This window comes from Ochotona curzoniae, unplaced genomic scaffold (assembly GCF_017591425.1).
Source record: "Ochotona curzoniae isolate NIBS_2020 unplaced genomic scaffold, NIBS_Ocur_1.0 contig_1014, whole genome shotgun sequence".
In the NCBI taxonomy this organism is placed as follows: domain Eukaryota; kingdom Metazoa; phylum Chordata; class Mammalia; order Lagomorpha; family Ochotonidae; genus Ochotona; species Ochotona curzoniae.
In genome coordinates, this window is record NW_024464920.1 from 45,266,525 (window position 1) to 45,291,981 (window position 25,457).

The following is a 25,457-nucleotide window of genomic DNA, read 5'->3' on the forward strand; positions in this document are numbered from 1 at the left end:
GCCCACAGTGTCTGTGCCCACCACAGTGCTCTGCCAATCCCAAAGAGATGTCATGGTTCTTTGGGGCATAACTTAGGTTGATGGGCACAGTACTTCTCATTTTTAAAAGAAGTGGCATGGTAGAGGGATGGTGTGAAAGGAATGGTCAGTACAGAAGCTCACTTGTTTTTATTATTATTATTATTATTATATTTTTTTTATTGGAGAGGAGGAGAGAGAGGAAGATCTTCCGTCCGATGGTTCACTCTCCAAGTGAGCACAATGGCTGGAGCTGAGCCAATCTGAAGCCAGGAGCCAGGAGCTCTTCCAGGTCTCCCACATGGGTACAGGGTCCCAAGGATTTGGGCCGTCCTCAACTGCTGTCCCAGGCCACAAGCAGGGAGCTGGATGGGAAGTGGAGCTGCCGGAATTAGAACCGGCACCCAGAAGCTCACCTGTTAATATCAGCAAATGAATGAGTCATTGCCATTGCCCACCATGTACCCATGAGTCAGCAAGTGCAGCAGCACCAGCCTCCAGCGTGTAGTCAGAGCTTGGCAGCTTCTAGGCACAGCAGCTCCTACCACAGCTGGGTAACTCCCAAGGGACGGCAGCTTATTGTGGCTCATGGTTTTGGAGGTTCTCAGTCCAATATGGGGCATCCACTTGGGTCTGATATGGGCGGAGTGTGGTGTGCAAAGTCAGGGACAGAAAGACAACAGTGGGTCCAGCCATCTGGAGATCCACCTCCTAGGGCCATGCCCCCAGTGACTGAAGGACCTCCCGCTGGACCTACCTTCCACCGCCCGTACCTTCAACCCTCCAGCCGTTAACATGAGTCCCTGCACCGAGGACCCCATCTCGGACACACAGGCCTGTGAGGTACGGAGGGGGAGGGCACCCAAACTCATCCCAACAAGAGTAGTACGTGTTTGTGGAGTGCAGGACAGGAACTGTATGTGTAGAATCCCATAGGACTCGATTGGCTGCCTAACATGGGATGCACCAAGACAGAGATGCTTGCAATTGAGATGATTGGTTTAATCACGAGGGTGTGGCCCAGGGATTAAGACACACCCTGATGCTTAAGCCCCACCTTAGCATATCTGGCCCCTGCTCCCTGTCCAGCTTCCTGCCAATGCCCACCCTGAAAGGCGGCAGACGATGGCTCGAGTACTAGGATCCCTGCCACTTGCTTGGGAAACCCAGATTGGATTCAGGGCTTTAGGCTTCGGTCCTGATCCAGCCCTGCCCGTTGTTGGCATCTGGAGAATGGCAATTAAGCCAATCATTTTAAAAAGGGAGAAACACTTGCAGCCACGCTTCCGTTAGTTGCCAGCCACCCTGGACAACAAGCGCCACACTGGCTGCCATCACAGTTGTTGGTGGCATTGTCAGCTCCTGGTGGCATGGTTGATCTCTGGAGCTGCTTGCCCCGCAACTGTCTCTCTGTCCCCACGCATCTCAGGACACGAAGACGAGGACAGTGTGAGGCCTCCCTTGACCTTGCTTTCATCGCACTCGTTTTGCGCTTCAAATCCTGAGGGACTTGCAGCCTCGTGAGCACGGTTCCTTCTGCTCCCTAACTGGTCCTTGGGCCTCAATGCATTGAGTCAAGGGTATCCTCGGCCCTCCTGACATGTCAGGGGCTGGGGGCTGGGTCCCTTTGTCTCAGGCTTCCTTTTGGGTAGGACTGGGTCTCTTCTGTCTGAGGGCTCAAGCCAAGCTGACCAGGGACGGAGGAGAATATGGAATTACTTACCTTGATGTTTTCAGTGCCCAACACCCTGGTAGCAAGGTCCGACCCCTGCAGGGTGTCTTATCCAACATGTCCCCTCCTCCCTCCAGCTCTCCCCCAACGACCCTATACTCTTCTTCCCATTCCAGATCTCTTCCTCCTTTGGTCCCGGGGCTCCCAACCTGGAGTTTGGGGACTTTCTGGGGTACTTTTCTCAGGGTGGTACAGGTGGACTGTTCAAGGTTGGGAATGGCAAGCAGGTCGCAAGGCCACGGGCACCTGGTGTACTGGGAGCTGAAGGTCCGTCTCCATCACACTCCTCAACAGGGACAAGGACACACTGGACGATGATGAGTTCGCTGCTGACTTTGCTGCTAAGTTCGCTGATGAGATGAAGTTTTTGAAAGAGTTTCCCAGGTGGAAACGAGCTGAAGAAGATAAAATTATGATTCTCCATGCCATTGCCAATGACCTTGACGCCACCCACAAAACAGTCAACAAGATCGGCGTGGTGGCCAACTCTGTAGCTGTCATCTCTGGGGCCATGAGTATCCTGGGATTTGTCCTTGCTCCGGTAACAGCAGGTGGAAGCCTGGCACTCTCAGTAGCTAGCCAGGGGCTGGGCACAGTAGCAGGGGTCACCAGCATTGTGACCAGCATGCGGGAACATTTTAAGAATAAACGAGCCCATACCCTTGCCAGCAGCTTGCTGCCCACTGGTCACCTGAAGGCCCCAGAATTCTCCTACCTGGCAGGGGCTGGTGAGATTGCCAGTAAGTGTGGAAATGCTGCCTTGGCTATGAAGAAGGACATCCAAGCTTTTCAGAGGGCCAAAGAAAACCCACACTTGGCCAAGGCTGCCAAGAAACTCCTGACCAACGGCCAAGTCTCATCCCTAACGAGCAGGCAGGTAGAGAAGGTCTTTAAGGACACAACGCTGGCAATGTCCAGAAAGACTCTCATGGGAGGGGCCATGGCCATCTTTAACCTTTACTGTGATGTGGATTCACTCTTGAAGAACAGGAAGCAACTGGAGGGTGAGGGAGATGGGACAGAACTGGCGAAAGAGCTGAGGACCCTGGCATCGAGGCTGGAGAGGAGACTGATGAATTTCAGCCAGCGCCACCAGAGGTTACAACAGGTGAGGCCGGAGTGAGAGTGGGGAGGTGTCAAGTGGGTCATGATTTACCAGAAGGGGTGAAAGGAGCGTGTGTATGCACGCATTGTACACATGTGTTCATATGCACATGGATGAGTGTGTGCACACACGTGAAACTTGCAGATACATCTCTGGGGACCTGGGTGGGTAGTGGCCCTACAGCTCAGACAGCAGCAGGTTCACTTGAGAGACGAGGCACCTGTCGAGACGAGAAAGACCTTGGGTTCACCTTGGGAGACGAGGAAGAACAGATGATGCTTTCTGATCCCTCTGGAGGCACCTTAAGGCCCACCAATCAAGAAAAGGACCCAGAACTGGTGGGAGAGTTCCGGCCTGCGCAGTGTCCCCTGGGCGAGGTCAGAGACTGAAGCCCTGAGCCCCAAGGCGAGCACATTTGGAGAAGGGAGGGGTTCGTGGGGGCAGGTAATTAGGGTCGAATGAGCTCATGGGTGGTACCAAGATCTGGAGAGACCCCAGTGCCCTTACAGGAGGGGCAGGAAGTGAGAACAGCTTCCTGCCCACCCCAGAAAGTTTGTGTGGGGTCACAGTGAGAAGACAAGAGAAAACGCCCTTCTCAGGAATCAGGTGGGGCAGCACCTTAGCCGGGCGTGCCAGGCTGGGAGAAAGCACGTGTTTAAGGCCCAGTCCAAGGCACACTGTTGCAGCCATCCAGGGGGGTTAAGGAAAGGGCGCAGCGCTGCTGTCACTCGCTCATCAGTTGGGCGCTGTGACAGGTAAGTCACAGAAGGGCCTGCTCCCCCTGCTGGCCGCTGGCGTGGTTTGCAGTGCCAAACCAGCAGCTCCGTTCTGCACCCTGCATCCTCTCAGGGAACACACAAGCTCCAGGACCTGTATCTTGGATGTAGGTTCCGCCCCTGCGGCCTGTGACGTCCCAGAGGCCCCGCTGTCAGTGCTGTCATACTGACGGAGAGGACTTGGACGCAGAGTTTGCTGGGTGGGGACGCAGAGACCACTCTGGCCCGGGGAAACTGAAGGTGCCCTGGAAGCCCCGCCCCCGGCCGGCTGGGGCCTTCATCTCCCCGCCAGACTGCACCTGCAAACTTCCTCTGATGGAGGTCCAGATTTGTGTGTGTGGTTCACAGATTTACTACGTACTATCTAGCACATAGTCACTGCAATGTATTTTCTTTTATGTATATATGTATAGAAACTTGTACAAAAAAGAAGACCTCTGAACTCATCTAAGAAGGAAGCAGCGGAGACCCGGCGTCAGCATGCATGGGAAGGCCCAGACAAAGGCAAGCTGAGCCCTGAGGGACCCTGGGTGGGGACCAGCCAGGCCAGCAGAGCAGGTGCTGGAAATGTATCAGGTGGCAGGCTCAAGGAGGTTCCTGGAACCTGGGATGGAACCGTCCATCTAAGAGGGTCCTGGCAGCCCTCCACCCACCCCCACCCCCTGCTGAGGCTTACCAAGGTCAACCTGCCCGCAGCTCGTCCCTGTCACCTGCCCGTGTGCACACAGCCCTATGTCAGACCACCTGCACAATTGCTTCCCATCTGCCCGCCTCCATACCCAGAGCCAGACAAGGGAGAGGAAGGCCAGACTCCCTTTCTCCTCCCCCTGCCAACCTGGGCAAGGCCATTTGAGTCCTCTCTCTGCACTCACCTTCTGGTTGCTTCTCTGTGCCCTTCCGCCCTGACAGTAAGTGCTGGCCTGGATCTGGAGCTTGCCGAACAAAACAATGTCACCCACTTGGCCGGATTTTAGAGAAGAAAGTGAATTGGAGCTGCACCTCCATGAGCACTCTAAGGCCCCGTCCGAGCCTTGCACAGTATCTGCTGGTTCTCCATCCTCTGCTGTCACCACTGCGACACAGCCAATGGCTCAAGTGCTTGAGTCTCTACCACCCACCTCGGAGACCTGCACTGAGTTCCGGGCTCCGGCTTTGACCTGGTGCCACCCAGGCTCTACCAGGCATTGGCGGAGTGAGCCAGCAGAAGGGAGAGCGCGGTTCATCTCACACACTCTCTCCACCTTTCAAATAAAAGAAACACACACAATAGGATATACAAATAATAGGTTCTGGCTGTAACCACAGCAAATGCTTCTTCCCTTCACATTTTAACTATCAGAAATGACCTGCCAATCATGTGACTCCCTGGGCCAGGGAAATGTGTCGGTTTCAATGTCATTTCCTGAAGATACTGTTAATTCTCTACTTGCAGGACACTTGGTCTTCTAGGCTGGGTCTGCACTGCTTGGATGAAGCCTGTTTGTATAATCAAAGATGAAAACATGTACCTTCATTCTACTGGAAATTCCTCCACAATAAAAAAAACCTCTATGCATATTAGGGAGTGCCATGGCACTGTGGTCATTTGCAGTTACAGACCAGTTTTGTTCATAAACAAACACTGCTTGACACATTGGCACAGTTCAAAATAGGCAGGGAAGGCCTGATTGGGGGCTTCCAGCCCGTTAGCGGGAGGTGACAACTGTCGCGCCTCAGTAGGGATTTAAACTTCAAGTAATGATGCGGAACCAGAGCTGAAACAACAGCTCCGTCGGCCTTGGCCAGGCTTCCTAGCTCTGGAAGCTTCCTCAGTTTGAGCCCATTCTATGGCAAACCAAGTTTCCTTATCGAACTGTGCAGACGGTGTTTGCTCTACTGGCCGTCTCTAAGGGGGAACTCGGTCTGTTACACTGCTGTGCTGTCTGTCCTCCCTTCTCAGCTTTGTACGCCTTTGCCTGTACTGTGCAACCCCCAGCAGGGTGAAGCTGGCCCAGCTCCCAGCTGCGAGGTGACACCATTGTTTTCAGCAATGGACTCCAGGTGAACTTGGCCCAAGGACTGCCCCACTCCTTTTGAATCAATCGTGGTAGCATGGAACAAGAAGAACCCAGCTAAAGGGTGACTGATCCACGGGCGGGGATACAGAAGCGAAGAGGAAGCTGCTGAGATTGGCTAAGCTAGAACCTAAGGCTGAGAGGCTGTGGGCAAAGGGTTCCGCGGCTGACAGTGGCTCTCACAATGGACTGCCCGGGTTGCCACCTTTCCAGAGGCCGCCAGCGCAGAACATCTACCTAAATCACCATGATGCCCAAAGTCCCTCCCTGCCCTGAGCTTGTCAGACCCGGGAGAGCTCTCTGAGTCCGGACATTGTCACCCAGGGCTCCAAGTTGTCTGAGAACAGCTGCCAGCTCTGTGAGTTGCCACGGGAAGACAGCGCGTGGTCATTCACGGTCAGCCCTCTCACTGTGCTGCCCCCTTGCTGTGTGGCCGTGGGAGAAATACGAAGCCATGTCGTCTGACAACCCGAAGGAGCACGCCTCTAAAGCTCATGCTGCCTGTAATGCTTTGCTTGCAGACCCTTCTGCGCGAGCGTCTACCCTGACTCCAGGCGTCTCTGTACTGTGTGTTCTCTGGGTCACTTAACAGGGAAGAGGATTGTTCCCGCGGAATAGTGAAGTTTTCCTGCTGGGGAAGGCGACCTTTGGAAGCCAAATGGCTTCAGAACCCTGGGTTCTCACTGAGATAGGATGTGGTGGGGACAGCCCCAATAGGTCTGGGCACATGCTCCTAGCTCTCCAAAATATGTTCACCCAGCCAAGCCCTTGTTGCTACTGCGGGCGGGGGCTGGGTTAGGGCTTAGGAGATCCTAGCGGGTCATTGTGCTGGAACCACTTCAAGAAGGATGTTCTGGTCTCAGGATCAACCCAGACCAAAATCAGGGGAGAACGAGTCCACCTCTCCCCTAAAGCAATATCATGTAGACCTGTGGTGTCCAATGTGGCGACACCAGCTGGACAGCTAGTGAGCACCGGTGTGTGGCTCGCACAAACTGAGATGAGATGTAAGTCAGAACACACTATGGGCTTCAAAGAAGGTACGGGAGATACAGTTGAAACAGTTCTGTGAATAATCTTCATAAACATTGTAATTGATCACATTTTAAAATAATATTTTCAACATTTGGAATTCAGTAAAACACACTATTAAAAGGAAATTCATGGGTCTGGTGCAATGAGTCAGTGGCTAAATCCTTATCTTGCAAGCACTGGAATCCCATAAGGGCATTGGTTCGTGTCCTGGCACTCCACTTCCCATCCAGCTGCCTGCTTGTGGCCTGGGAAAGCAGTAGAAGATGGCCTAAAACCTTGGGGACCCTGTACCTGTGTGGGAGACCTGGAAGGGGTTCCGGTCTTAAGCGGAAGCACAGCGCTCTCCACGATGGCTCCGCGTATTCACACCGCAGAAGGGAGGAGAGACTGGGGGCGGGTGGGGCGGTGGGCGAGGAGCTGCCGTTAACGTCCCACTGCTCCCTCCCCCCGCACTGCACTTGAACTACAAGCTCAGCCAGGCACCTGGGACCCAGAAGGAGGCTGCGTGACCTGCTCTGCATTGCCAGCGCAGGCTGGCTGGAGCTGGACGCAGGAACTGACGTGTGTGGCTCCTCTTCCGAAAGGAATGCGATCATAGTTTATATGTGGGATAAGAACAGTCTATACAGTTCTGTTTCTGTGACTTTGCTTATTCAAGAAGGAGAGACAGACAGCCTGCGCATGTGCCAACGGTGTGGGGGGACAGGGCATAGGGTTTGATGTGCTGGCCACTTGTCCTCGTTGCCCACTGCCACCTCGTTGTCCTCATTGTCACCTGCCCTCAGTCTAGAGGTGTTCTGGCTTTGAAGCTTGGTCCTCTGCACAGCAAACACTTGCTGCAGTCTCTATTGCTGCAGGATGTGCCAAACAGATGCACACCCCACTGGAGTCCCAAGATCCATCTAGAATTGGCATAGGGCACAATGGTGGCAACTCCGTCCTGCTTGCCAAGCCAGCGTCCCAGGAGGCTCTGGTTTAGCGGTGTGTCCAGGACTGGTGTCCTGCGTCCACTGGTGGTGCTGGTGTTGTCTCCTAGGCTGCCAGTGGTTTGAGTGTGGGTGTGCGTTGTGTTTAGCCCTGCATCCTCTGAAGTTTTGACCCTCCCACCTGCTTGGCCCTGCTCCCTAGATAAACTTAAGCCGATGCATCACCACAGGCTGGGCCAGGGGCATCAACACACCTTGCAGCCTGCAAATCTTAGTACCTGGAGTTAGGAGCATTCGCTCCAGTGGTCTCCAAAAGCTATTACTGACCAAGGCCAGGGTACAGAAATAAGGGCCCCTCAGAGCTCGGTGTCTGAGCCCAGATCAATCCCCAGGCTGGTAGATCCTCCTTCCTGGATGCTTTTGCAGTCCAGTGGAATCTTTGACTGAATCCATGGTGGGCCCTGGGGCCAGCGATGTGGTGCCACACGCTAAGCTGCTGCTGCTGGAGAGGCCAGTATCCTGCATCAGACCACGGGTTCCAGTCCAACTGCTGCACTTCTGCTGCAGCCTCGAACTAACGTGCCTGCGAAAGCTGCAGAAGATGGCTCGAGGGCTTAGGCCCCTGCACCCATATGGGAGACTCGGATGGAGTTCCTGGTCCAGCCCTGACCCTTGGAGCCACTTGGAGAAGGAATCAGCTAACGCAAGTGCCCTCTGTCTCTCTCTCCTTGTTGATTTCCATGTTGATATCCTGGCTCCCTTTCCAGGCCAGTTTCCCGTAACCTGGCTTTGTTCTTTCCTCACCCAGAAGTCTTAGCTTCTCACTGAAATATTTTCATGTAAACAGTTTCCCTAAGGCAAGTATGGGGGAGAGAGCCACATAATAACTTTTTTTTTTTAAAAATCAAAAGCTTCCCACCAAAAATGTGGCAGACATGAGGGTATTTGCAAATTCCTGGGTCCACAGAAAGTTCTTTCAAGCTTTCAACAAACAAGCAATTTTCATGCCATCTAAATTGTCCCAGAAGTAAAAACAAAACAAGAAAAGCACACAGCATTGTTGAGTATATTCTAAGCAGCAACTACAACACTAATGACATATCTAGGGCTCAAGGGAAGAAAATTATAGCTCATTCTCATTTATGACTCAAAGCTGAATCTGCTGCATAGAATGCTAGCAAATACATATCTAGAGCATAAAGACTGAGAATCTGCCAAGATCAATGGAGATCTTCATGCACTGCAAAGATCCTTCAATGTAAATAAATTTATTCACCTAATAGACTACTTTCCCTACATAAACAAGAATTTGAAAATTACAAGGATCTCACTAAAGTCTGAAATTTCAGCACTGAATGCTGGTACAAATAGTTAAGTAAAGGATTAAAGCACACTGCCTTGCCACAAAGGTGATAGAGTTTCGTATCCCCACGGCAACAGCAAGTTGCCAGGGTTGATGCCACAGCACAGAGCCATTTGAGAAACCAAGCTAACTAGGCCATAGCACCTGCTGGTGTGTGTGAGTGCAGGGCCTGTGGCAGGCTGGGCTGGGCTAGGCCACAGCACGCATCGGCTTGTGTGAGAGATGGGGTTGAGGAGGGAACTGCCCAGGCAGCTGCATCCACCTGTATGTGTGGTGGCTGGTGAACCTGATCCTGCACCAACTGATCCACACAAGGGTCAAATCTGAGGACTACCCAGGAGAGGTTCCTGGGGGACTCTCCAAGTGTACCACTGGACTCAAACCCAGGCCTCAGAGAAAATCATAAGCTATATGCTCCTACCTTGGAGTACAAGTATCAGGACTAGGCCTCCTCAGCTGCTGACAGCTGTGCAATAGAGAACATATCCAGATGCATGTGAGAAACACGGCAGCCAGCTAGCTCCTAGAGAATGTCAAGCACCTCTTCAAAAGATCAAAAGCAGTGCAGGTCAAACAACTCTCCCGACTATGCTTTGCAGCACAGGACTTTGTTCTTGAGGCACGGTCTTTAGGGGAGGCTCCCATGGGAGCACAGGTGCAAAGGAGAACGAGGGAGGCAGGGGAGCTAGGGCCAGGGGGCAGGAGCTTCCAGACAACGGGACCAGAAGAGAAGCACCTACTATCTGCAGGTGGGGCCTTGGGGACATCATGTGATAGGCCAGAAAAGCACTGGAACCCAGAAGGTGCAGGAGAGGACGGGAATGCATGCCCTGGATGAGAAGGGCACACGGAGGAGTTCAAGCAGAGAGCGGAAAGGCAGAGCCACTTCAGCTTGCATGCCACTGACCCCCATGACAAGGAGCTGGGCTGCAGCATGCAGCATGCAGCCCAGTTAGCAGGGTAAGGAGTGGTTTCCCGTGACCAGACTCTCCTGTGAGCACACAGTATCTGTTCACACCAGTCACGTGGCGTGAGACAGAAGAGAAGGGCCAGGGACAGCAAGGGCTTAGCTTGGGTCATGGGTCAGACAGAGCAGCCAGGTGTGGGTTGAGGGGTGGGGAAGATCCGAGATTCTGTTGGGAAATATGAAGTTGCAGGCCAAGAGAGAGGCTGCCCAGTATATGGCCAGCTCTCTCCAACACACAGAGGTATAGATTTGCAAATGGAAGGTGTAAAAAGCATGGGGATAAAATAAACAAGGGTGTAACTGCAGACATCTGGCTCAGTCAAGCTTCCCAGCCCACAGGCTTTGGCTGGTGTCATCACCAGCACCACCACGGGCAGCATTCAGGGGTAGGTGCCAGCCTGGGCATGGCTTGTGGAGGCAGCAGAGACATGGAAGCCTGAGGCTGAGAGCCACACCTCCGACCTGGGTCTCCAGAGGTCTGCCCAGCCATCCTGCCTGCGTCACACAACCCCTGGGGACAGGCGCAGCTCTGCAGCAGGTCCTGCTGCTCCCCGGGGTGGGTATTGGAGTCTGTGCCTTCTCATGGTCTGAGGGCGAAGTTGGTACAGGTACCCCAGGAATGGGTTAGGAAGGTGGGGGTAGGGAGTGGGGACTCATCCAAGTCCTTAACCAGGAGCTCCCAGCCAGGTAGGTGGAAATTAGGGGGACACATGGCCACAACTCCCCTGATAGAAAGCCCATGTTCTCCAGGCTGTGTTTCCATAAGATGCAAAAAGGGCTACCAAGGAGGGTCATGTGATAAACCCATGCTGCAAGTCTGGGCTGAACTTGAACCAGAGGAAACATACTGTCATCAATGCCTGTCAAGACCAGTAAGCAGAAGGGGTTTATGTCAACAAAACTATAGTCGCTAAGCAGTATAAAGACAAGATGTGCCTGGGGCTTCTTCGGGGCAGTTTGGAGGCCAGCGTCTTCTCGCCCCGTGAGCCAGGTGGCAGTGACGAGCATGAGGTCTGAGGAATGGGGACATGGGTGGACAGAGGAGGAATAAGAGTGGGGAGGGGAAGGGGCCACAGCCAAGCTGGGCCCTGCAGGTGAGGAGCACTGGTAAGCAGGGAGGGGGCACAGGTGCCAGGATCATCACACACAATATAGACGAAGAGCAAGTGGCCCAGACCCAGAGTACAGGTGTGTGTGTGGAGGGGTGGGTGCTGTGCTGGTGGGAGACCATCGGGGATGGAGGACAGGAGCATCTAAAGGTTGTGAGGAAATTTTGGGGGACAGAAGGACAACGTATGGATATTCTGCTTGAAGATTTAGTTATTTAAAAGGCAGAGTGTGTGTGTGCACTGCTATCCACTGATTCACTCTCCACACGGCCCCAGTGGCTAGGTCTGGTCCAGACAGTAGCCAGGAGCTTGGAGCTCCACCACCCTCTGCTGCCCCTACAGCACATTGGCAGGTTGCTGGATGGGAAGCAGAGCAGCCAGGCCCTGAACAGAACCAGTGCTCAGGTGGCGGGACAGTGCGGGCCACCTGTTCTTTTCTCAACGTTTCAGCGAACACTCCCCCACACCAGGGCTTTGGGGAGGCCAGGACTGGTGGATGGAGAGCAGAGCGCCCTCAGGCAGATTTGAGCAATAGCATACACTCCAAGAAGCGAGTGCCAGGGAGGGACATATACGGGGACCTGGGATGGACAGTGACGTGGGAGGGGGCCTTGTCAGCATTTCTGGGAAGCAGGATACGGGCAGAGCCTGAGCACCGGACCCCAGGGGATTCGAGGCCTGAGCTTGGCAAGAAGAATGCAGATGGAGATGAGGGGCTCCCCAACTTCACGTCCTGGCTGCTGAGGCTGCCAGGGGCCAGAGGACACAGGGGAGGTGTGGGCAGGGTCGGGGTTGTTTCTGAGACCCAGGAACTTGGTGCGGAGGTGGTAGCTAGGCAGTGAGAATTGACAGAGAACTGGCTGGCACCTGCGAGCTCTGTCCTCTACTTAAGGTTCTAGCAGTTAATGCCAAGTGCCCTTCATTTTACTGCCCTAGGGAACTGTGGTTGAGATACGTGTCCCCACCCTCTCCTTGCTGACATACTCATCCCCAAAAGGGCATTAGGAGGTGGGGTGTTTGCAGGGCAGAGGGCAGAGCTCTCAGGGCGAGTACCCTCATGACAGGTCCCAGAGGCCTGTGCAAGAAGTAGCAGGGGAACCAGCAAGTGGGCCCTCCTGACACACTGAGGCTGCTACTGCCACCGCCATCACCTTGATGTTGAGCCATCCCACCTCAGACCCAGAGGAGCAAGCACCAGTGCCCTGGGTTACTGTCACAGCATTGTATGACAGCAACCCACACAGACTAAGACTGGGACACAACAGGAAGATGACTTTGCTCAAGCACAGGGAATTTGAGGAGCTGGAGGTGGGGGATTCTAGCCAGGAATTTGAAAATCATGTGGACAGAAATGGCAGTCAAGAGCGAGTGGCATTTTCAGACGGCAGGCTCCAAGGGAACACCAAGGTCTGGGAAGACTTCAGGGAGGTAGAGGAAGCAGGGTGGCAGCCCGAGACCACGTGTGGCACTGAGGCCGAGCAGGGCTGCCTCCCAGGGTAAAGGCACTCGTGGGAGTCATTTTGCTTGCACTGGGGTCTGGTTCCACCCTCCTATCTGTGTGACTTTCAGTTTCCTCCTTTTCTAACATGGGAATAACAAATCTCTCAAGGATGGGACTTGATTTCCCTTTTAGAAGTAATTAACCTGCTGCTACTTCAAGGATAGTGGTGGAGGACAGAAGACAGGGCCCGGCAAAGGAATTTTGCTGCTCATGGCCCAGCAGGCGATAGACACCTAGTGCAGGTCTGCGTTGCAGACAAGAAACACCGAGTTTTGGAACTCCACCTATTTTGTAGCAGGTTGCTCTCTGACTTGGAGGCCAACGACTTGGCACAGAACTGGCCTGGGCAAAGAGCAGGTAAGGCTTTGAGGTTCAGTGTACCTTGCAATATGGGGAGCAAGAGACCCAGGAGGAATGCTGGCCCCTCAGAGCTGTGCAGGCTGTCAACAGTGCGAGCACCCACTGTTATCGGCAGGGGTGGCGATGAGGGCAGAGGTGGGGCTGGACACTGGAAGAAGGGATCACGGTTTGTGGAATGTGACTATGCACCAGGCACAGGGAACAGAGGAATAAACGGCACGTGGTCCCTGACTTGCAGCTGTTTGTGTCCCAGAGCAGTGGAAGATACCCAGTCAGGAAGATATCGAATTGCTGGGAACTGGCGAGCCCCTGGAGATTTGAGCAGCTACACATGGGGCTGGATTCACCATGCTGGCTGGAGAGCCTCGTGCAGCGGGGTATAGCCATAGAAACTTGAAGCAGGGAGACAAGGCCTGATGGGACCACGGCAGCTTGCACAACTAAAGGTTCTTGAAAAAGCCCTGCGGTCAGGCAGGGGCTCGGGTGGCACCCATCTGAGGTCATTGCCAAAGGCTGCCCTGGGTCCTGTGGGTGGAGGCCAGGCAGCAGCAGGGCACAGGGCCAGGGACTGTAGCTGGCGGGCAAGAACTTACTCCAAAGCTGAACAGGAATTGAGATCATGAAACCAAAATAAAACAAACAAGCAAAAAACACTCAGAAATGTGCAGAAAGACCTGCGTGTGTTGAAGTGCCAAGGATCCCAGAGAAGGAAAGCGCTTAGCCAGGTGAGAAGCTGCAAGGGCAGGTGCACCTGCAGGACATGGGCACGAGCTTTGCCTGGGGTGGGAAGGGGCCTCCTCCACTAGAGCAGGAGAGAAAGTAGCAGCTGACTCAACTGGGGAGTCAGATCCCACCAAGGGGGCACCTGCATGCCAGCCTGCACATTCTCCCTGAAATAGGGCACAGGGACCTCCCAGGCCAAAGAGAAGGGAGGCAGAGGGCTACGGAGAGAAGGGTCAGGCAGGACCCACAACCCCCAGTCCAGGACAACACAAGGGGCCCAGGGGCAGCAAGTGTGACACGCAGGGAGAGGGGCAGGTACCTGGCCACTCCTTTTCTCATGGGAAGCCACTGTTGTTTTGTGGAATAACAGCAATCAGAGGACCAACACTGACACAGGCAGAGGCCGCACAGGTGTTTCTCTCTTTTATTTAAAAACAGTGCTTCATTACCATTTGCAAAGGCTGGGCAAGTGCCCCTCCTCTGCTTAGAGTTTATAAAAGCCAGCAACATGATCAATAATTTATACACATGGAGAGTAATACAAAAAAATAAGGAATAAAAGCTAACGTCTAACTACTCCGACCTTCACAATTCCAGCTACTTGATAATAATAGGAGTAACCCAATGAATACTGTACGGTCTGACGGCTACTATACAATATGATCTTACCGAGAGGGGAGGGCGGTTGGGGCTGTCACCAGAGCCCCGGGGTGCTCCTCGGGGCTTAGCAGGGAAACAGGACCCTGGGCAAGCAGCTCGGGTGTCCTAGGAAGTGAGTGATTCTGGGGGCAGCAGGAAGGGCAGCAGGGAAGGCTGTCAATTGTACAAGCATCCCACAGGGTGGCCCGCTGCCCCACGGTACCTGTCTGCCATGGCAATGGGAGGGGCCAGTCCCTGCCAGGGAGTTTGGGGGTGGGGAGACCGAGGAGAGGTTCTGTGGCATTTTGAGCCTTGCCAAGACGTGGACTGGAAAGCTCTGGGCACCGGCTGGGCTGGCCCATCGGGGGTGGGAGGCACCCCAGCGCTCTCCTGGCCACGCAGCCTGAGCTTACATGTGAGCCCCTGGCGTGCTCCACAAGCAGAATCATAACACAAGAAAAACAACTCATGTCTCTTAGGGGAGAAAGAGGATCACTTCATCACTCGATAGGTTATGCAGCCTGGGGGGCTGCCCCACAAGCACGCACACACAATACTGTGAACAGACATGCGGGCAAAGATGTGGCTGCAAGGCTTGTGGGGCTGCGGGTCTGGCGTAAAGTACTTAGCAGGCCCCAGAAAAAAACAAACCAAAGGAAAAAAATTTTCTTAAAACTCCAAAAACTTGCAGTGTACCCCCCTGGGGAGTTAGTGTGGGGCTCAGGGGTGAGGGGCAAGGAGGGAACCCCTGTTCCCATTTTGCTTGCCGGGATGAACGGAGCCCTCGGTTGCCAGTCATGGGGTTATAGCCACCAGAGATGGGGCGAGACCGTGGCCCCAGGCTGGCCAGCTCCCGGAGAGGCAAGGCCTGTGTCTGGGCTGCCGAGTGCTTGTCTGTTACCGACCCCTGCCAACCAGTACTACCATGGCTGAATTGATCTACCGTTTTCCTGAGTAAACTGTACCTGGCTACAGCTGTGGTAACGTGGACAAGAACACGGCCGCTCAAGGCTTCAGTGCTCGCTTGGGCCCTGGGCACCTCATGCTTGGTGCTTGGGAGTGGGCAGTCTGAGAGCAGGCCGGAACCCAGTCTGGTGTGTAAGCCTATTTCCAAAGAGAGCTGCCAGGGACTGGACCATGTTCACTCGACCGAGGGGCAGCCGCTGGCTCAGGACACCCAGAGCCTGCTTGGGAAGGGCCTGTTTCCCGTCCAGCTCCCGATGGCTGCCACCCATTGGTCAGCACAGCAAGCATGGGGGACGTGCACGGGGCAGGCAGAGGGTTGGGGGAGGCTTTTCGACGTGAACATTTTCCAAAAATAGATAGTGCTGCACGACACAGAGAATCAAGTTTCAATGGTGTATAGTACAAACAGCCAAACATGTTCAAGAGCATGACAAAATAAAAAAACACACATTTACGTGACGCTCACCTTGCCCACTAATGTTTTCCTATCTTGAAACAGTGCAAACAGGTTAACTTCTGCTCTGCATACACCATGGCCCTGCCCACTGCCCGCGTCCCTTTCCTTCTCCTGTGTGTGGGCCACCTGCTCTGCTGCCCAATGTGACCACGCTAGAGCCAGCTGGGCCTGGTGGAGGGGCAGGGTACCTGCAGCTTGCCCTTTCCTTCTCTCGCTGCCCCAGTGCTTTCCAGAGCAACCTAAACAGGGCTCTGCTCCCAGAGGAAATGGCATCTCATGCCCTTCCTGCAAAGTCTGGGGTGGCAGTTACAAGTTGAGCTGGCACTACAGCTCACGGACAGCAGAAGCTGAGACCAGTGCACCCCAAGGAAGAGGGAAAGCTGCTGTTGCTGGTTTCTCTGGATTAGATCTTCTTCTAGCTCCCCACCAACTGGAATTGAGGCCCAGTCCACTTCAAGAAAAAAAAAAAAACAAAAAAAAAACGAAAACAATGGGTTTGCTTTGGCCTCCAGCTGCTGGAAGATAATGGTGCCAGCACAAGTGCCAGCATGGGGTGGAGCTGGATGGCTCGTGGGCTTCTGGAAAAGAACTAAGGGCAGTTTTCTGGGCTTCGGGGAGGAAGACGTGTCCCATGGGAAGTGTGGCTGCTGTACAGCCGTGAAGCAAAAAGCACTGTGTCCTGTCGTGGCTCAGGCAGCCCTTTGGAATTCCCTGCCAGCATCCTCCAACGCACCGGCCGTGCTGACTCTGTTCTCTAACCTGACGGAACTGGAGTCGGGGCACATAAACAGTGCAGCTCAAGCCTGGGGACAGTTGGGGAGGGGAAGCTGAGAGGTGAAATGCAGATGCTTACAAGAGCCCCAATTCTCAGCTCTGACCATTGGAAACCAAAGCCCCTTTTGTAGAGAGCAGAACTCCATCCCATCTTGCTTAAGGAAGGGGGCTGGAGGAAGTGACACTCGGTGCCAAGCCTGGCAATGCAGCAGAAAGCCACTTGGGGGTCCGCAGCCAGGACCAGCTAAGCTGAAATTCTCACAGGGACCGCAGCCCCAACTCTGCCTTGGGCACGAATCCCTCTGCTCTGCACACAATCATTTAACCCCAGCCTTGCCTCCCCGCATGCGCAGGGCGGGCCCTGCTCGGGATGACCCAAAACTTTTCCCAGTTTCCCTTATTCAGCTAAAGACCTGCCTTGAAATAAAAGGAAAACAAACTCCTCCCTGCCCTCATCCCTAGACTGTGCCTCATCCCACACCTCTCAAGAAAATATTTATATACATGCCAATAGAAACTAAAGTAGACTCTGGCTTGGGGTGTCCTTCATGAGCTGGCTGGCTGCTGGGGTCTTTCTAGGCTCCCGGACGTCTCACCCGGGGAGAGGGGTGAGAGAATTCCCAAGGGCTAGGAGATGGGCTCGTGCACATCAGACTGGGCCCTCTGGGAAACAGCATGTGGCTTGCCAAAAAGGCTCACTGCTGTCACATGTCAGTCATTTTAATTCAGGGACAAGTCAATTACACCTGTGGAGGTGGGAGGGAATAAGCAGAGTCTAAGCAGCCCCTTGGAAAACAGGAAGGCCACGTCACTGCATCACTCCCGTCAGCAGCTCTGCCTTGGGTGAAGGGTCACCCGGGTACCCATGTGGATCGACCATGGAGCAGGGCAGACGTGCTCTTCTGGATTCCTAATGCCTTCGCAGAGGAAGTGCTGTGCGACCCTCGCCCCTTTCAGTTCTCCCCAACGACCGCTAGAAGAGAAGCACTTTCTCTCCTGTCTGGATTATCATTAAAGCAAAGCCAGACTGTGACAGCAGGGACTCTGGGGTGGACACTGCAATACGGAAGCCCCTTGCCATCTCAGCCCTCCCTCCCCTGTGGGAAGGGAGCAGGCTCAGGAGTGCCCCAGACCACAGGGCTGTAGAGTTAAGGTGAACCCAGAAGCACAGGGGCTCAGCCGGGTATCTTTGGAGGCTCATGAAAAGCTGGCTGGGGCAGGCGGAGTGTCGAAGGCTGTGGCAGAGAAGGGACTCCCAGAGGCTCTGGAAAATTGGAATTCCTATGGCTTTGGAGCGAGCACAGTGTGCTCTGGCTGTCCTGACGTGTCCTGTTCACTGACACTCCCAGGACGGCCGGCCTGGCGCTGGGCCGTTCTGCCCCTGCAGGTTCTTCACTCTAGCTTTCTGCTCTGTACTGATTTTCTAGCGCGAGAAGCAGCAGGACAGTTTGATTTAACACCCTTTTCTCTTCCTCGGCCTTTGCAATGGTTCAACACTCTGCTAGCACTCACATCCACCTCCAGAGCCACAGAGTTGGGGGACTCTGGCCCTGGATGACTCTATCTTCCTGTCCCTGGCTCCTAAATTCCTGAATCTTGAGGACACAGGAGCAGCACGTGAATAGAAGAACAGAAGAGCTGAGCCGCGGGTCAGTTAAAGGGGAAGCAGCCTGGCAGGAAGGCCAGGATTACCGAAAGGAAAACAAGTGATCTTTTTTATACTCCAGAGTTCACTGTGAGATCTGTTTCCTAATGAGGTGTTTTTCATCCACAGTCTGAGAGCGTGTTTGGAAAGATCAACACCAGAATTCCAAAAACTATGCCAACCGTCTCAGGCTGGGTGTGTATGTAGGATGATTGTAAAAAGAATGAGGGAGACAGGGAGGGAAGAGGAGAGGAAAGCACACTTTTGCATGCACTGCTTCCGAAACAGACATTTCTATCCCGTAGCAGGTGGATTCCAGCCACAGCCAATCAGAACGGCCTGCCAAAACCCAGACACTGAGCAGACCAGGAGATGCTGCTGTGCAGAGATGGTGCCCTGGCTGCCCAGCACCAGCACCGCTCTGGTCCATCTGGTTTCCAATCAGATGCATTCCTCAGCTCCTAACATCTGTCTCTCCTTCCTCATTCACTTCCTCTTCCATGATTGACAGAATAAGCTAAGCACGGACATACAGACATGGAAATGCATTATTATTATTTTTTTTTACCACAGTTTAAAAAAAAAGAAAGAAAAAATGCACAATCTTTGGAACAAAAGAATTAAAAGCAGAAATTTAAAGAAAAAAAATACATATTCAAAGAACATAGTGAGGTATAAAAAAGTATTCTCTCTTTTTTTGTTGTTGTTGTTGTTTGTTTTTCCTCTTCATCTTGCTATAGAGTTCCTCTACTAGTAAATATTGCAATAGCCAGGCCTCATGAACTGGGGGCTGTCCCACTCGCAGGGGTCTCTCACGTCACTTCAGTAGGGGGCAAATCGGCTGTAGCCACCTCGGTATAAACTCGCCTGCAGTGATCAGAAACATGAAAACAATTCAGAGGTTGGTGAAAGAAAACACTAGCAATGAAGAAAATGTCCTACCAAAGTTTTGGGAAGAAAGCTGTCTTTGCAGCTCTGAGGACTGTCACAGAGGGGCTCAGCCGACAGGTGACAGTCAACTTCACTGCGTCATCAGGAATCCCAGGAGGGGCCTGGCACTGTGCCCACTCGGCTCTGCCAAGTGCACTTTGCTGCAGCCCACTGCATGTGGGTGCTAACGGCCTCTCCTCCCACTGCCTAGCACATGTGGGTACACCTCTGTTTAAGATGGTTTTGTACCCAAACCTGAGTCAACATTTAGGAAGGTCTATTTGCTTTTTCATCTATAAAATACTCTGACCAGATGGTGTTCTGATGTACATGAACTCGTATCTATAGTGGGGGATTCTGATCACCGAAACAGAAACTCTCCTTTGTTCTATTCTGTGAGTCTGCTGGACGACTGAAGTCTTCAATCAGCAGTTTCCCATCTAGAACATAATCATTTAGGTTTCAGAGAAAACCTCAGGAATGTCCACCATTGCCCTTGTAGTGTGTGCCCCACCTCTGTTGCCCAGGACCCGGTTACGGGTCACCTGTAGGAATCTGGAGCATCTTACCCCACGGGCCCCGAGTTTCACAGTTAATTCTGCCTCCTTTCTCTGACAATTGTATCCACACACACACACGTGGGGGAGGGGGAGACGAGGCCAGGGATTGTCTTTGCTGGAGCCAGTGGCATGTGGTGTCTGCCAGCACAGGATGCTGCGGCAAGGATTCTCATGGCGGGGTAGGGGCAGGCGAATGGCTCCACATGTGCTTACGGATGTCTACTGCCAGGAAATCACCAAGCTTTGCCACAACTGTTGTGGAGGGAATAAGCGAACCAAATGGCCTCTCCTGCTGACTCTGGGGGCACCTCCAGGAGACCTGGGCAGGGAAGCTATGCTTCGGCACAAGCGCTTGGAAAGGCTCTCAGTGAGAACTGGAGAGCCTTACACCCCCCATCCCAATTCCTGTTAGCAACACTACAGCACAGGCAGGCACCTGAAGCTTGAGCCAGTAATAAGACATCAACTTGTCTTCTTGTTTCTCCAGCAGTTGACTTGGGAACACTGCTTATATCTCCCTTAGCCAGGCCATGTGGCCCATAGCATGACATGAATATATAAGACAGAGCCACATGGCTTTAATACATTGGCAGTGGAGGGAGGGTCCAATTCACTTCCCTAGATCTTTTGCATAAGCAGGAACAAGTTGGAAAGGATCAGGTGACTCTAGAAGAATCGGGTCTACATACTTACCACAGCGCCAACTCCATAGCTAGCGGCAGGGGCGAGGGCATGGTAGGGGTCGGCTGTGTACACCCTGCCGTAACTGCAAAGAAGAAGCAGAGTCAGAGGCTGAATGGCACAGAGGCTTGGCTTGACGAGACATAAGGGGCAACTGTGCTAAACCCCTGGTGTCTCGGCAGTTAGCAGGAAAACTGGCAGAATGTGCTGAGTCTTTTTTTTTACGTTTACTCCCAAATGCAGTAACTGAGAAATTCTGAGTGACAACTATCAACTAGAGGTGATGAGGATTATATTCGAGGAGGAGTTGTTGTTAGTTACAGAAGACGAAGCCGTGTTTGTGGATGGCACAGGCGGGAGAGGGGGCTGGCGTCTGGGGAAAGCGTGGCACGGTGCTCACGGCCTCCTGCTCTACATACCCATCGCTGTAAGCAGCGGCGGCGGCTGCAGCGGCTGTGGCTGCGGTTGCAGTAGCAGGCTGTGCGTATCTGTAGGCTGCATATCCACCCTACAGGAGAGAAGAGAACCGACTTTACAGACACGCCTCCCCCCAGGGCCAGGTAAACACGCTCGCCCAGGCACAGACATACACACACATGGAGACACAGGGACAGACACAAACACAGACACACATATGGGAACAGCATGTTTCAAACTGCCTTGGTCTGCATGTTTTGGCTCTGAGAGAAAGTAAGGCTCCACTCAGCGTAGCAATTTGCCTTCCAATCTGTGACATGGTACACTGTACTGGACATGGAAATTCAGGAGTTTGGACCTTTCTTACTTTAGTCTTTGCTGCAATTTTCCAAAGGGAAAATCTTGGGCAAGGCAACTAGGGCAGTGGCTAAGACCCTGCTTGAGACGCTCACATCCCTGTGGAACTAACGGGATTCGAGTCCTGGCTTGGCTCACTCCAACTGTGCATCCTGGGAGATGGGGAGATGGCTCTGGGAACTGAGTCCTGTCCAGCCAGGAGATATGCATTAGAATCCCAGCTGCTGTGGTCCTGCGATGGGGGTGGGGGGGATGGTGAGCCAGTAGCTGGAAGCCAGCTTTCATGCTCTTTCTCCACCTTTTAAATAAAAAGAAGAAAAAAGAAACCAAGGAAACGATTTACAGAAAGTTGGGAGAACTCTGATAAAAAATGTAAATAAATCAGAGTTCAAGCAAATAGATTTGTATTAAATGGATATGTGTCAACTTCAGATTCTCTGGTGTGTCCACACAATTAGTCACTGAGTGGAGACCATTGCATGTAATGGAGTCTGCCCCAGCTCTGCTATATCTAGCTGGGGACAGCTTTGCCAAGAGGCCATGATGATGTAGCAACATTTAGGAAGGAGCACCACAGTGCCAGGGTGGGCAAAGTGACCTGTGAATCAGTGCAGCTTGCACCTGCTTTTGGAAGTAGTCCTGACACAGCACATGGCCTACAAGGCAAACCACTGGTGCTTCATGCTGCAAGTCAGTCAACCCTTAGCCATGTTTCAGACCCTGGCTGGCCTGATACATATCAGGGACCACGACCCCATCACTGAACTGCACAAACTTTCCTTCAACCTCAAAGCAGGGTCCAGAGCTTTCTTTCCAATGGTGCAAATGACCTTTGAGCCCTAAAGACTTTCAAACCCAATGATTCGTCCCTGCTCTCCTCCCTCGGCTTCGATGAGCTGAACCCTGCAGAGGTGTGGTCAGGGCAAGTGTGGAATCACACAGGCTCCTTTCACAGACTTTGTCAGAGACCACCACAGCAGCAGGGCCACAGGCCAGGAGCTTGGTTACGAAGTGGTCAATGCTACTTTGTCGCTATCCTTTTAGAATCCATGCAATTCATCTAAATCTAACTCATGAATTTTTTACTGTTGTTTTTTTACTGCTCCCAAAAATGATGTTCAGCCTGTCCATTTGGACACCATTTCAGGAGTGAAGAAAGGAGAGCCCCAAGGGATCTTTGAAAAGCTCATGGAAAACACATATTATGAAAAACCTATGTGAGGATTTACAAGTCAAGAAAATGATCTTACAAATAATCTCAGCTATTTCTATAGATTAAATGTGTCCACTTCTCATGGGCATCTGAAACTTTCTGTTCCTTCTGAAGTTCAATTTTTGTAAGTCTACAAACATGGGCATCGCTCTCAGGATGCGAAGCAAGTATTTTTCATGGAACCCTACTTCTTCCTGGCCATTTGAGACACGGCATTTTCTAAGCTTGCATCTTTTTATTCTGGTGAATCTTACTTTGAAAATATTTGTACATTACATAAGAAAGAAGCTTCCTCACCCCGCTCCCTTTTTAACGTAATTTCCAGTTTCTCTCACTGAAGGAACTACACTGCAAGGCAAATTCCCTCCGAAGCTGCTCCAGGGGCATTAGAGGAGCCTGGCTTGCTGCCACCTGTGTCTCCTCCTCTGGTCCTTGAGGTGCTTGCACGGTGAACAGTCCTTCTCAGTTACAAACTCCTCCCTGGGGAGTCAGAGAAGTAGGCAGTTCTGCAGAGCATCATAGAACACCGGCAAGGAAAGGGTCATGGCTGGGGCCGGGCACAAGATGTTCCCCTGGGAGGCAAAGAGGACGCGTTCCTACCAGCTCCCTAGAGGCCTTTCAAAGAGCTGGTAGAAAATGGAAATAAAAGAGGTTGATTTTGGTGCAAAATTAAAAAAAAAAATCCTTGTATAGCTTTTTCATATGTTTCTATATATTTTTCCCCTAAACATTTTGAAGATCCCTTGTACCCTTGTATCTCAATACTACAACATTTTTCACTTTTTAAAAAGGTAGAATGAAATTAGAAATGAGGCAGCAGTAATTTCTGTGGACTAGGCTGGAGCGATCCCTAACGGCACAAGTCGAGGAGGCCCTCAGCGGGTCATTAGGGCAGCTCCAGCGAGGTGTCTTTGCAGCACTAGAACATTCTGTGGTTTGCCTCTGGTACTCCTTCAGATACGACAATCACCTATAAACACTTTAAAAGGTAAGGTAATAAAAGCAGCTAAATGCTGGGGCTGCCGCAGTAGTCTAGTGGCTAAAGTCCTTGCCTTACATGCACCAGGATGCCATATGGGTGCTGGTTCATATCCTGGGTGCTCCGTTTCTCTTCTCGTGGCCTGGGAAAGCAGCTGAGGACGGCCCAAAGCCTTGGGATCCCGCATTCATGTGAGAGACCTAGAAGAAGCCTCCTGGCTCCTGGTTTCAGATCAGCTCAGCTGCAGGCTGTTGTGGCCATTTGGGGAGTGAACCAGCATGTAAATCTTTCTAACTATCCTCCTCTCTGTCAATCTGACTTGCCAATAAAATAATTCTTAAAAAAAAAAAAAGCAGCTAAATGCTGGTTCAAGTTTACTGAGGCAGGCAGAATGTTTTACCACTTGGGCACAGCCAGAGGGCAGAGGCACAGAGGACTCCTCAGAGGGTGGGCTTCGGGGCAGACTGCCTCATAGACTCTGAACATTCTGTTCACTCCAGGCTCTGAGCTGCGCTCCACTAACTCTAAAACAAGGAAGCCCCCAAGGAAGCCCATGACAGAGACCTCTGCCCTTGCTTTTTTGGCCTGCCAGAAGCCATCAGAAGGTAGAGGGTGCTTAGGGCAGGACCCTGGGGGCCGAGGGGCTCACAAGTGAGGGGACTGAGGGAAGGACAGGCGAGCTCTCCCCAGAGTAGTCTCCTTCCAAGTCTGGAGTCAGATAGCAGTATTCTCGGTCATGCCAGCCCAGGAAAATGGGACGGGGATCAAACAGCTCTCCAGAAGGCTCGAGAAGACATCAGCAGGAAGGATAAACCACATCAGCAGTCTGAGGAGGGCATTTCCGCATGGCTATGTTTAGATGGGGAGGGAACATCCTGCAAACTCACCAAGGGCTACCCCCAAATTCAAATAGCTCAGCTGTGCACCATGCTGTTATGTTTCTTATACATATTCTTACTCCAAAGCATGTCTGTGGCAGCCTGAATTGGTTCTTCAATGAAATTTATCACAAACTGCAGGCCAGAGAAAATTGAGACATATTGCTATCTATTTTAGATTTTGGAGTGAGTCAAGATCCAGAGTGAGAAACTGTTTTCTTCAACTTGCAGTTTTACTAGCCAATCTGAAGGTTTCTAAGGAACATGAGAACAAAGTGCAGTTTGAAACACCAAGGTTTTCATTACTTGTTTTTAAGTTTTTCAAAAAGAACAAAGGTGGGAAGGAGTGGGGGAGGGGGCTCAGGCGTGGGGAGGGGAAATGGCGCCACATTTATTAATCACATTAAAAACTAAGCATGCCAACATCTGGAGCTAAAACCACCAGCAAAATCACCACGGTCAGACTCGGATTGGCTAACTCTATCTATCCCAGCATTCTCTTGGGACAGCGGTTTGCCCTAGGCTCTACAACAAGCTTGGTGAAGTACACAGCCTCAATTACTAGAGCGTGCAGCCACAAAGACCTGGTATTACGGAAACAGTCAGTCACCACTGGAGTTAACATTCCAGACCCTAATGGCTGGCCCCGCCCCAGCCCAAAGAAATAGTCAATCTTGCCCACCCTAGCCCTGGCCCACACCACAATGTTAATAATTATAACAAGCAGTAACCCATCTGTTATATCAGAGAAGGGAACAGAGACTCCACTGAGAGATTTAGAGTGAGATGTTAACATTTCTTCAGCTGACTGCACAAACAAACAAACAAAAAAGAGGAGGAATAATTCATTGGGAGATATGAAGTCATGAAATAGCTGATGTGTATTGCTTTTAACCATGCACTGATGCAAAACTGAAGCAACCATTAATAAAAATGAAGAACATATGTATTTACACACAATCAGACCTGTTTGATCTGAAGCAGTTTGCAGATTCTATCTGTGTGTGATGTGAAATAAAACAAAAATGGGGATTAGCATGGCCACAGCACACCCTAATGCAGGAGGGCACACAAGGACAGCTCGGGGCAACTTGGAGAGTCGGACGGATCTGGCACGGCTAAGCCTGATTCAGACACACTCGCCCCATGACAAAGGCTTTTTGCTGCCTCTGTCTCTTGCTCTGTGTGACTCTTACTGGGTCCCACTGACTCAGCCCAGTGCTACGTCACTCCTCTTGCTCACCTGCCACCCTGCCTGCGGCACTCCTGTGTTCGTTGTCAACACCAGAGAG

The 25,457-nt window shown here is 52.3% G+C and overlaps 2 protein-coding genes across 11 annotated transcripts in view; one reads left to right on the forward strand and one right to left on the reverse strand.

Moving 5' to 3' along the window:
• The first annotated feature begins 813 nt into the window (after positions 1 to 813).
• On the forward strand, positions 814 to 2,873 carry LOC121161592 (apolipoprotein L6-like). Its single transcript, XM_040988059.1, has 3 exons — positions 814 to 861; positions 1,867 to 1,922; positions 2,045 to 2,873. The coding sequence occupies exons 1-3, from the start codon at positions 814 to 816 to the stop codon at positions 2,871 to 2,873; spliced, it is 933 nt and encodes a 310-aa protein (XP_040843993.1).
• Positions 2,874 to 18,394: 15,521 nt separating this feature from the next.
• RBFOX2 (RNA binding fox-1 homolog 2) overlaps positions 18,395 to 25,457 on the reverse strand; it is a 252,771-nt gene continuing 245,708 nt past the window's right edge. For 8 of the 10 annotated variants that reach the window (XM_040985307.1, XM_040985298.1, XM_040985316.1 and 5 more), the window contains 3 exons: positions 20,741 to 20,829; positions 20,334 to 20,406; positions 18,525 to 19,017 (listed from right to left, as the gene is read on the reverse strand). In XM_040985307.1, coding sequence (XP_040841241.1) covers positions 18,963 to 19,017; positions 20,334 to 20,406; positions 20,741 to 20,829 — 217 coding nt within the window. In that variant the 3' untranslated portion in view covers positions 18,525 to 18,962. Of the gene's footprint in view, positions 19,018 to 20,333; positions 20,407 to 20,740; positions 20,830 to 24,896; positions 24,974 to 25,457 lie in introns of all 10 variants that reach the window. The other 2 variants (XM_040985269.1, XM_040985337.1) reach the window with 2 other exon arrangements.